Source organism: Emys orbicularis, chromosome 1 (genome assembly GCF_028017835.1).
Source record: "Emys orbicularis isolate rEmyOrb1 chromosome 1, rEmyOrb1.hap1, whole genome shotgun sequence".
Classification (NCBI taxonomy): Eukaryota; Metazoa; Chordata; order Testudines; family Emydidae; genus Emys; species Emys orbicularis.
This window is the reverse complement of record NC_088683.1, coordinates 68,486,389-68,498,300: the sequence shown is the minus strand read 5'-3', so window position 1 is coordinate 68,498,300 and position 11,912 is coordinate 68,486,389. Positions and strand designations below refer to the sequence as shown.

General features: G+C 49.2%; 1 protein-coding gene across 1 annotated transcript in view; it reads left to right on the top strand.

The window, feature by feature from the left end:
- Positions 1 to 7,340: 7,340 nt before the first annotated feature.
- The window catches only part of MDM1 (Mdm1 nuclear protein), a 31,575-nt gene continuing 27,003 nt past the window's right edge, over positions 7,341 to 11,912 (top strand). The window contains exons 1-3 of the mRNA XM_065420079.1: positions 7,341 to 7,358; positions 8,567 to 8,681; positions 11,214 to 11,587. Of these exons, the coding sequence (XP_065276151.1) occupies positions 7,341 to 7,358; positions 8,567 to 8,681; positions 11,214 to 11,587 (507 nt within the window). The remainder of the gene's footprint in view (positions 7,359 to 8,566; positions 8,682 to 11,213; positions 11,588 to 11,912) is intronic.

Sequence of the window (11,912 nt, the reverse complement as noted above, 5' to 3'; positions counted from 1 at the left end):
TGTTAATGTGTCTGGGGATAGAGCGGGAATCCTCCAGGGACATCTCCATGAAGCTCTCCTGGAGGTACTCTGAAATCTATGCAGAAGGTTTCTGGGGAGGGCTGCCTTATTTCGTCCTCCACGGTAGGACACTTTACCACGCCAAACCAGTAGCAAGTGGTCTGGAATCATTGCAGCACAAAGCATGGCAGCGAATTGTCCTGGGTTTTGGTCGCATTCATGCAACATTCGGTCTTTATCTTTCTGTGTTAGCCTCAGGAGAGTGATATAATTCATGGTCACCCTGGCTGAAATAGGGCAATTTTTGTAGGGGAACAGTAAAAGGACCCCGTTCATGCTGGGCTGCTTGCGCTTGGCTAAAAGGGATCATCCCGGAAAATAGTCACGCAGTGCGGGGAGGGGTGTGCTGCACATCCAACCCAAAACCGCAGCCCCCTCCTTTTAAATGGCAAACCCAACTGGAATTGCTTGCTATGGGAAAGGAGGGTGCTGCAGTTTGAAACCATTCCCACATGTTATGAAGGCGGAAGAAGCCAACCCCGCGTACCCTTTGGCTTACCATGGCTGCCTGGAAACCGAATTCTGTTGCCCAGCCGTGTGTGATGTGTCACCATACCGGCAGGCGCTCAATATAAAAGGCAAAATGCGTCCTTGTACCTAAAGCACATGTGCTATCTGCTGTGAATTGCTTGATTCACTGTGAAACAGTCTCCCTTTTGTTCTCAGAAATGTACCTTCTTAAATATTACTCTCCCTTTTTATCCCCCCTGCAGGTGCAAATGTTTCTATGCTCTCTGTATCATCTCCGTCCCTGAGGTTATTGCAGATTAGAAGGCGGAAAAAACGCACTCGCGATGACATGTTTTCCGAGCTCATGCAGTCCTCCCGCAATGATAGGACACAGCTGAATGCATGGAGGCATTTGGTGGCAAAGGCCAGGAAAGCATTGAGTGAGCGTGATCAGAACACGCAGGAGGAGATGCTGAGGCTAATGGGGGAGCAAACGAACATGATCAGGTGTCTGGTGGAGCTGCAGGAAAAGCTACAAGAGTACAGACCACCGCTGCATCCATTGTATAACCACCTGCCCTCCTCCCCAAGTTCCATATCCTCCTCACCCAGACGCCCAAGAACACGGGGGGGCAGGCTCCAGACACCAAGCCACTCCCCTCCAGAGGATGGCCCAAGCAACAGAAGGTTGTCATTCAAACAGTTTTGATTTGTAGTGTGGCTACAATAAGCAATGTGGCCTTGTCCTTCCCTCCTCCCCCACACCAGCCGGGCTACCTTGTCAGTGATCTCACTCTTTTTTTTTAATAAATAAAGAATGCATGGATTCAAAAAAATAAGGACTTTATTTCCTTTGCCAGCTGTGGTCAAAGGGGGGAGGGAGATTGGCTTACAGGGAAGTAAATTCAACGAAGGGGGCAGGTTTGCATCAAGGAGAAACACACAGAACTGTCACACCGTAGCCTGGCCCGTCATGAAACTGGTTTTCAAAGCCTCTCTGATGCGCAGCATGCCTTGCTGTGCTCTTCTAATCACCCTGGTGTCTGGCTGTTCAAAATTGGCCGCCAGGCGATTTGCCTCAACCTCCCACCGTGCCATAAACGTCTCACCCTTACTCTCACAGATATTATGGAGCACACAGCAATCAGCAATAACAATGGAAGTATTGGTTGCACTGAGGTCTAACCTAGTCAGCAAACAGTGCCAGCGAGCTTTTAAACGTCCAAAGGCACATTCTAGCACCATTCTGCACTTGCTCAGCCTATAGTTGAACTGCTCCTTACTACTGTCCAGGCTGCCTGTGTATGACTTCATGAGCTATGGGTAGGCTGGGTCCCCCAAGGATAACTATTGGCATTTCAACATCCCCAAAAGTAATTTTCTGGTCTGGGAAGTAAGTCCCTTCTTGCAGCTGTTTGAACAGCCCGGAGTTCCTAAAGATGCAAGCGTCATGCACCTTTCCTGACCATCCCACGTTGATGTTGGTGAAACGTCCCTTGTGATCCACCAGCACTTGCAGCACCATTGAGAAGTATCCCTTGCGGTTTATGTACTGGTTGGCAAGGTGGTCCGGTGCCAAGATAGGGATATGCGTTCCGTCTATTGCCCCACCACAATTAGGGAACCCCATTGCAGCAAAGCCATCCGGTATGACCTGCTCATTTCCCAGAGTCACTATCCTTGCTAGCAGAAGGTTACTGATTGCCTTGGCTACTTGGATCACAGCAGCCCCCACAGTAGATTTGTCCACTCCAAATTGATTCCAGACTGACCGGTAGCAGTCAGGCTTTGCAAGCTTCCACAGGGCTATTGCCACTCGTCTCTCAACAGTCAGGGCAGGTCTCATCTTGGCAGGGGTGAAAGTAACTTAAAGGACTTGCCGGTACTCCGGAGTCCGGAGGAGGGGCGTGGCCTCCACCGGAACAGGCTGGGCCTTTAAATCCCCAGGCCCTTTAAATCAGGATTTAAAGGGCCCGGGGTTAGGGCTGTGGTAGCAGCAGCTGGGAGCCCCAAGCCCTTTAAAATCACCCCCTGAGTTCCCAGCTGCAGAGGTGTCTGGGAGCCCTGGGGTTCGGGGGCAATTTAAAGGGAGCGATTTAAAGGGCCCGGGGCTCTAGCTGCTGCTACCGCAGCAGAGCCCCAGGCCCTTTAAATTGCTGACGGAGCCCCGGGGCTCCAGCAGCAGGGCCCGGGACTCCGGCTGCCGCTACCCTCCAGGGCCCTTTAAATCGTCTCCGGAGCCCTGCTGCTGGAGCCCTGGGGTAGAGGCGGCAGGTCTCCGGTGGCTATTTAAAGGGGCCGGGATGGTAGGGGTGTGACGGGTTGGATCACAGAAACCCCCTTGGGAGCTGCCACCCAATGTGCCAAGACTACCTCTGCTCCTGTTTTCCCTGCCAGCTCAGGACTCCAGCACCCTGTCTTGCTGAGCCAGACACTCCCGTCTGCTCCAACGAAGACCCAGGGTCTGAATCACTTGTCCCAAAGCTGCAAGTTTACCCGAAAACAGCTCACAGAAGTGTGCTTGTCTTTAGTACTCAGATGCCCAACTCCCAATGGGGTCTAAACCCAAATAAGTCCGTTTTACCCTGCATAAAGCTTATGCAGAGTAAACTCATAAATTGTTCGCCCTCTATAACACTGATAGAGAGATATGCACAGTTGTTTGCTCCCCCAGGTATTAATACATACTCTGAGTAAATTACTAAATAAAAAGTGATTTTATTAAATACAGAAAATAGGATTTAAGTGGTTCCAAGTAGTAACAGACAGAACAAAGTAAGTCACCAAGCAAAATAAAATAAAATGCGCAAATCCATGTCTAATCAAACTAAATACAGATAATCTCACCCTCAGAGATGCTTCAGTAAGTTTTTCTCAGACTGGACACCTTCCAGGCCTGGGCACAATTCTTTCCCCTGGTACAGCTCTTGTTCCAGCTCAGGTGATAGCTAGGGGATTCTTCATGATGGCTCCTCTCTCCTCTCTCTTCTCTTCCACCCCTTTATATATCTTTTGCATAAGGCGGGAACCTTTTGTCCCTCTGGGTTTCCACCCCCCCTCACTGGAAAAGCACCAGGTGGATTCCAGTTCAGGTGACATGATCACATGTCACTGCAAGACTTCATTACTCACTTGCCAGCACACACATATACAGGAAGACTAACAGGTAAACAGCCATCTGCAGACAATGGGAGTCATCAAGATTCCAAACCATCATTAATGGCCCACACTTTACATAATTACAATAGGCCCTCAGAGTTACATTTTATATTTCTAGTTTTAGATACAAGAGTGGTACATTTATACAAATCAGACGATCATACTCAGTAGATTATAAGCTTTGTAATGATACCTTACAAGAGACCTTTTGCATGAAGCATATCCCAGTTACGTTACATTCACTTATTACCATATTTTCTCTAAAACTATCCCAGTTACATTATATTGACTTATTATCAAGTTTTTATAAAACCATATAGACTACACAACGTCACAAGGGGCAGCGGGAGCCACGAACCCTTTCAATAGCCACCAGAGCCCTGCCGCCACTACCCCAGGGCTCTGGCAGGCTCCGGGGGCTATTTAAAGGGCCCGGGCCTTTTAAATGGTCCCCGGAGCCCTGGGGTAGCGGCGATTTAAAGGGCCCGGGGCGGTAGCGGCGGCAGGAGCCCTGGGCCCTTTAAATCGCCACTTGAGCCCCGCCGCCGCTACCCCAGGGCTCTGGCGGCAATTTAAAGGGCCCTGGGCTCCAGCCCTTTAAATTGCTGCCTCAGGAAGCTGGTCCACCCCGGTATGGTACACCAGCTCTTGCCGGCAGGGGTGGTAGGTTTGTAGAAATTTTGGTGGTGCCCAGAACCTGCCCCTGGCCAAATTCTGCCCCCCCAACTCCACCCCCCACCTGCCCAAGGTTCTGGGAGGGAGTTTGGGTGGGGGAGGAGGTCTGGGGTGCAGGCCCTGGGCTGGGGCAGGGGACTGGTGTGCAGGAGGGGTGCAGGGTGCAGGCTCTGGGAGGGAGTTTGAGCATGGGAGGGAGTGCAGAGGGAAGGGGTGCAGGTTCTGGGAGTTTGGGGATAAAAGGGGGTGCGGAGGGAGGGGTGCAGGGGTGAGGGCTGTGGGGTGAGGCTGGGGTGGATTTGGGGTGTGGCTCAGGATGAGGGTTTGGGGATGTGGGAGGGGACTCAGGGCTGAGGCAGAGGGTTAGAGTGCATGGGGATGAGGGCTCTGGCTGGGGCTGGAGATGAGGGGTTTGGGGTGTTGGAGAGGCTCAGGGCTAGGACAGAGGCTTGGGGTGCAGGGGGATGAGGGCTCTGGCTGGGGGTGTGGGCTCTGGGATGGGGCAGGGCTGGGGATGAGTTTGGGGTGCAGGCAGGCTGCCCTGGGACTGCAGCCAGAGAGGTGGACTCCCCCCAGCCCTCTCCCTGACAGCAGCAGCAAGCTCTGGGGTAGGGACCCCCTTCTCCCCGCCGGCAGCACACTCACCCCCCCCACACTGTCACTGAACATGCTCCTAGGGCCCCTCTCAGGTCCAGGAATCCCCCTCACCTCCCCATCCCTCTGGTGGGTGCCGGGGGGGCTGCCATCACATGTGCACCTCCTCCCCTGCTGCTGCCCCTCACTGTAGCCTCACTGGCGGTGGGGGATGGGGCTGCCCCTTGCCCAGCGTGGGGCAAGAGCAGTGACTGCGGGCGGGGGGGGGGGCAGCTGTACTGGTGGAGGGTCCCACCAGAAAATGAAAGGGTCTGAGGGGGAAGGGCAGCCTGCCCTGGCAGTTGTGTGTGGGGGGCACTAGGACCCTGCGGCGGCAGTTAATGCAGGCAGGCAGCATGGAGCTTCAGGGGAGAGACAGGGAAGGGAGATGCACCGGGGGGGGGGGGGGGCAGCAAAGGGGGCCAGCCCACACTTAGGGGAGGCACGGGGGGGGGGGGGGCAGCAGGTGGGGCCAAGGGGGAGACCCGGCCCCAAACATTCGTGGAGCCAGGCCCCTGACTCTCAATATTGCTGGAGCCAGGAGGAGGAGTCAGAGAGGGAGAGAATGCTCCATTTTCTTGCCGGTCCTCCATACCAGCCCGTACCGGCTTACTTTCACCTCTGCATCTTGGTATTCCTGTGCTTCAGGGCGGGGGAAAGCAATTCACACAGTTCAATGAAAGTGGCCTTACGCATGCGAAAGCTTCGCAGCCACTGGGAATCATCCCATACCTACAACACTATGCAGTCCCTCCAGTCTGTGCTTGTTTGCCGGGCCCAGAATCGGCGTTCCACTGTATCAACCTGCCCCACTGCCGCCACGATGTCCCAATTGCCACATCCCATGCTTTCGGGAACATCTGTGTCCATGTCCTCCTCACAATTGTCCTCGTGCTGGCGTCTCCTAGCCAGGTTCTGCACATACTGCAGGATAATGCGCAAGATGTTTACAATGCTCACAACAGCAGCAGCGAGCTGAGCGGGCTCCATGCTTGCTGTGCTATGGCGTCTGCATGGGTAACCCATGAAAAAAGGCATGAAATGATTGTTTGCTGTTGCTTTCAAGGAGGGAGAAGGGAGGGAGGGGAGACTGACATGTACCCAAAACCACCTGCGATAATGTTTTTGCCCTATCAGGCATTGGGAGCTTAACCCAGAATTCCAATGGGCAGCGGGGACTGTGGGATAGCTACCCACAGTGCACCACTCCGTGAGTTGATGCTAGCCACGGTATTGAGGATGCACTCCGCCGACCTAATGCACTTAGTGGGGACACGCGCGATCGACTGTATAAAATCTCTTTCTAAAGATCGACTTCTATAAAATCAACCCAATTTCATAGTGTAGACTTACCCTAAGAGTCTATCAGCAGTCAGTGGGCTTGTGTCTATAACTTGGTTAACTGGGAATAGTCTTGACAGATATAATGCAAGTGATGTTTCAATCCAGTTTCAGTATATTTGAGGAAACAGACATCAGCTCTCACTTGGAGGTCTGCATTTTGAACAAGGAATCTGTTGACCAATAGGAGGCCATACATAACTCACAGAGCGGTTAATGGGTTTTAGCCACTTAATTGGCTCTTTAAGAAAGTGTATCGAGGTGGAGCTTCTCTAACAATACAAAGAACCATAACAGCAGCAAATCAAGTTGTTTGACTTAGCGAACCTCATAATTTCAAGTGACTAAAATATCCTATGGGTATATTACATATCAAAATTAGGATTTTATTTATACCTGCCTCTGGAAATTTCCATTACTTGCATCTGAAGAAGTGAGGTTCTTGCCCACGAAAGCTTATGCTCCCAATACTTCTGTTAGTCTTAAAGGTGCCACAGGACCCTCTGTTGCTTTTACAGATTCAGACTAACACGGCTACCCCTCTGATGCATGTATTTTATCATACACTGTATATGCTTTTAAAGTGTGTATTAATGTTTCAATTTCAATTCAAATTTCCAAACAGTCACTAAATTGGCATATAACTAGTTCACAAAACTGCGGGGGAGGGGGGGGGGGTGGTTGGGAACATTCAGGGGGGTGTAGAGAAATCACTGGCGGGGAGGCTCCGGGCGATGGCTCGGGGCGGCCCCCAGCAGGCTCAGCCCGGGCGCGGATGGGCAGGGCCCTGGCAGGCTGCCTGGCAGCCGAGGCGTGGGGAAGCGGCTCCCTGGCCGCAGCCCCCAGCGGCGCCTCTGCCCCCCGCAGCAGGGGGGAGCCAGCTGCCGCGCCTGATTGGGTGGCTCCCCGCGCAGGCGCCGGGGGAGGGAAGCCAGGCCGGGGGCTTCGCCCGGGAAACGGGAGTGTTTACGGCCGCCTGCCCGGAGCGGCCCCGCAACGGCCAGGTCTCCGCCGCCGCCGCCATGCCCGTGCGCTTCAAGGTGAGGGCGGCCGCCAGCCCGGCTCCCCTGGGGGCTGCCTTCGGACTTGACTTGCCTTAGTCTCGGGCCTGGTCTCCCCGTCCCGCCTTGCGGGCTGGGCACCGGCGCTGTGCGAACCAAGCGGGCACAGGGCGGGTGATGAGCTGCGTGGAGTGGGGTCAGGGTCGGTACAGGACCTGTGTGGGCACTGGGCCGGCACGGAATGGGGGGCTGGTGCAGGATCTGTGCGGGCACTGGGCTGGTACAGGATGGGGGATGGTGCAGGATCTGTGCGGGCACTGGGCCGGCACGGAATGGGGGGCTGGTGCAGGATCTGTGCGGGCACTGGGCTGGTACAGGATGGGGGATGGTGCAGGACCTGTGTGGGCACTGGGCCGGCATGGGATTGGGGGATGGTGCAGGACCTGTGTGGACACTGGGCTGGTACAGGATGGGGGGATGGTACAGGACCTGTGTGGGCACTGGACTGGCACAGGATGGGGGGATGGTGCAGGACCTGTGTGGGCACTGGACTGGCACAGGATGGGGGGATGGTGCAGGACCTGTGTGGGCACTGGTCCGGCATGGGATTGGGGGATGGTGCAGGACCTGTGTGGGCACTGGACTGTCATAGGATTGTTTGTGTGGGCACTGAGCTAGAGTACAGGATGGGGGTTGTGTCCTGGTACAGGACCTTTGTGGCACCAGGCTAGCACAAGATGGGGGTGACTTGTGGATGCTCATCCAGTAGCGGGTCTCTTAACTGAGACGAACTAAGGGGATGTAGCACCCCGCTCTTATTTATGTAGTGCAAGAGGTGTACGAGGTGTTCGGCAGAATATGTAGAAAAATAAGGTTCTTGCTCCAAAGAAGATTGATTCAGACAAATATGATCCAAGGAACAAGTTTGAGATGAACTGGAACCATGGTATTTATTTTTAAAAACGTAGTTAAAACTTAAAATAGTATGCAGATTCTAGGTGGTATCCTTGACATGTGAAATGGTTCTGTATTTGCACTGTTTCTGACGTTACTGTCAGAAAACAGAACAAAAACTTTTTGCTTACTTTGATCAAGATTGTTTTAGAAGCAGAGTTACCTACCTGCTTATCTGAAAAATTATGCTTTTCAATGTGCCTGTGGATATTTAAAAATGCTGGGAGATCTGTTGCTGTTGGGAGCTAGGTGAAAAAATGGCACTACTCACTGTGTATGTCCATTTGCTGTAGGGATTGAGTGAATATACGAGGAACTTCAAATGGAAAAAGTCAGATCTGTCAGAGTTTTGTAACCCTTCACGAGAGCAAAAATCCTCAAGGGCTGGACTTCGATCTGATCAACTAGGTAAGCTATTAGAAATAACTGCCATAACTCATACATCATCTTTGCACAGAGCCCAGGTTTTGCAAAGGGGGGTGAACTTCTAGTTCACATTATTTATCTAAAGCCAGAAATGTACATGTCATTTAATGGTGTATGTCAGTTAGCACAAGATAGGTTGTATTGCAGGGGTACAGGGTGGAGGTAGTAAAGCAAATTAGTTATAGTGAAATAATTAGGCAGTATTGCTCTTTGCATGAAAGAAGACAGAGGCAGGAATGGGAAGAGATGAGTAGGAAAAGTTTGAACTAGTATATAGGCATAAGAGATTAATGAAGGGGTATAGATATGAAATAGTCTGCAGAGTGTACATATTAGAGTAAGATTGGTTGCCTTGTTTGAGCTCAACATTTAAGCATTTATAAGAGCCACCTACTGGTAGTAAAATTGGTCATCAATGTAAGCAGCAGGCAATACTTGTCTTGCCAAAGCTACCTTCCACCTCATCACCTTCTGCTCTCAGGGTATGTCTACACTACCCGTCGGATCGGTGGGCAGCGATCGATCCAGCGGGGGTCGATTTATCGCGTCTAGTCTAGTCTAGAGTGCTCTCCTGTTGACTCCTGTACTCCACCACGAGAGGCGCAGGCGGAGTCGACGGGGGAGCTTTGAATGAATTTAGCAGTGTTGATTTTTAAGTTAAACAGCTCCCCCCACCTCCTTTGGAAAGTCCTCAGATGGAGTTTTGCAGGTAGCATTTAGAAATCACCTGGCCATCAGAGTTTTCTCTCTGTGTGTGTGTCCCAGGACACAGAATAAGAGGTCGGAACTATGTAATCTCTGCTGGTTCTCTCTGGTCTCTCAAACCAACATGGTCTTCAAGTGGTCAGTGACAGCAAAACTCTCAAAGCAATTCCAAGAAAGCTATGAGCATTCCCTTTGATTTGAATCCAGTATTGCTAACACCAAACATTCAAAAATCAGGTCTTAGCCCCAAAGTCACAGAATTGGCTCACATGTCAATTAAAAAAATTGGATAATTTTTATTTCCTTCTGATTTGAGCCTTCGTAAACTTGTCACATTTTCAAGCTTTTTTCCATAACCGTGAGGGCTAGAAACTTTAAACTAAGATTCTCATCTAATCACATGCCTCTGGGACCTAGGGATTTAAGCTAAACATCAAATATCACAAGACTCAAAATCATGTGGGTTGGCAAAAAAGCCTTTTGTTTTCATAGCTTTTGTTGTGCTAAGGTTATGCCTCCCAGGCCTTTGCTTCCATTTTATGCGCCCACCTCTTTTTCTGGTCACATTTAATCACACACATCCCTGGAACACTACTCACAGACACAGATTGGTGTCTCCACAGACTTCTAGTATTTGGCTCACTTTTGGCTCTTTCTGTTGAAATGCATACTTAATAGTTTCTCTTAACAGATTGTGGCAATTTAGGAATTACTCATAACAGTTACCCAAACAAACAGATAGGTCTGCTTGAGTGCTGAACATTTCTTTCTGCCATAGTTCCAGTGTTCCTTCAAAGGTTACATTACTACTAATGGAATTTATATTCTTTGTAGCCCAAACATTCTATGCATCTGACATTTTATATGCTACCTTCTGCCTGAAAAACAGTTTATTCTCTTTCCAGCTGCACCCTAGTTCCCCATAGATTAGTTTATATACTCTGCAACTATTTATCTCAGCCAAATAGAGTCCTTTGTTAGTTGTTTAACACTCTCCAGCAGGATTCTGTTGTCACACTTTATTTAACTACTATATGTTTAACCACCCATTTTCCTCTTAAAATGACACAGTAATTTTGTTCTTATTATCTTACATAAGTCAGCTATTTTTTATTGTTTAAAACCATCTCAGATAATCAGTGTCTCTTTTTTTTGTAAATATGAAAAGATGTTTCCTAAGCTTTAAAAATATTGTGTAATGTATTAAAGATGTTAAGATATTTTAAAAGCTACTCTAGAAGATTTTGTTTTTTAAAAGAAGGAATCTGTGCAGGTGTCTGTGCAGAATGTTATTACGCATATGGTAACAGGTCACTGCTCTCCAGTGACTGTAAGGTGAACACCTATTCAGCAATGCACCTATTCAACATGCATAAGTAGTTTAGGAAGTTCCATACCACGCTTGGCCAGTGCAGGTTGATGATTTGATAATTTTAGTCAAATTAATCTTCTTAGTGGCTGCGGGTTAAATTTCTGCCCTCAGCTATGCTCACTGACTCCCATTGACTACACTGGAAGTTGCAAAAGAGGTAGAATTTGGCTTGATCGTGTGACAGGCTAAGCACACACATCTCGCACTGACTCGGCTGGGAATTAAAGGCACTCAGCATGTATGTAAGAGCTCAACATTTCACAGGCTCATAGTAAACTGTCTTTGCTCAAAGATATACAAAATTTATTAAAAATCAGTCTAGTGTTATATATTCAGATTCTCATCCCAGTATGTTAACATTCTGATCTTGTGTTCCAGTGTCTTTAAATCCTAATAGACGTATTTTATTGTGCTCAAGTTTAATGCATGTTTTGTAGGAATCACAAGAGAGCCAAACTTCATTTCCAAGAGAAGGGTGCCTTACTTCAACCCACAGATTTCAAAGTCCTTTGAATGGAGAGGGGACAGCGATTTGGAGGGATATTTGGATGACGCACCAGAAGTTGAAGGCATTGGGCCTGCAGAGTCACACACAGATAACCACAGTAACGATAGAAATCTGGAAAACATTGAAACACCTGATGCACCCAGGCTTCCTAAAAAAATTCGGTCCCACTCTGCAGATTCTAGAATTGAATCAGCCATCACCCTTGCAGAAAACAGTAGGAAGAAGTTGTCACCCCCAACTCCAGTGAACCAAAAAGCAGTATTTGTACCTCCAAAAAAGCACTTAGAAAAAATGGATAATAGGGTAGGGATCATTAGAAAACCTTTTCCCCTTTCTTATAGTCTATGGTTGAAGTTAATAATGTGACTCTTACAGTAAATTAAATACAGTTAAGCAAGCTTTCATGCTTAAAACTATTTCTTATTTTTGTTATAACTTTGTCTCTATGCAACTCTGTATTTTGATGTTAATCTATGTTAAGACCCCATTATGTTGGAAGAACTGTTTGTTAGGACCAGATTCTGATTCCACTTAAGTCCATGGGAGTTTTACCATTTATTTCAAGTGAACTAGAATTTAGTCCATAATTTGTAGTCTTCAAAGATGTTGTTGAGAATGAGATAGCATA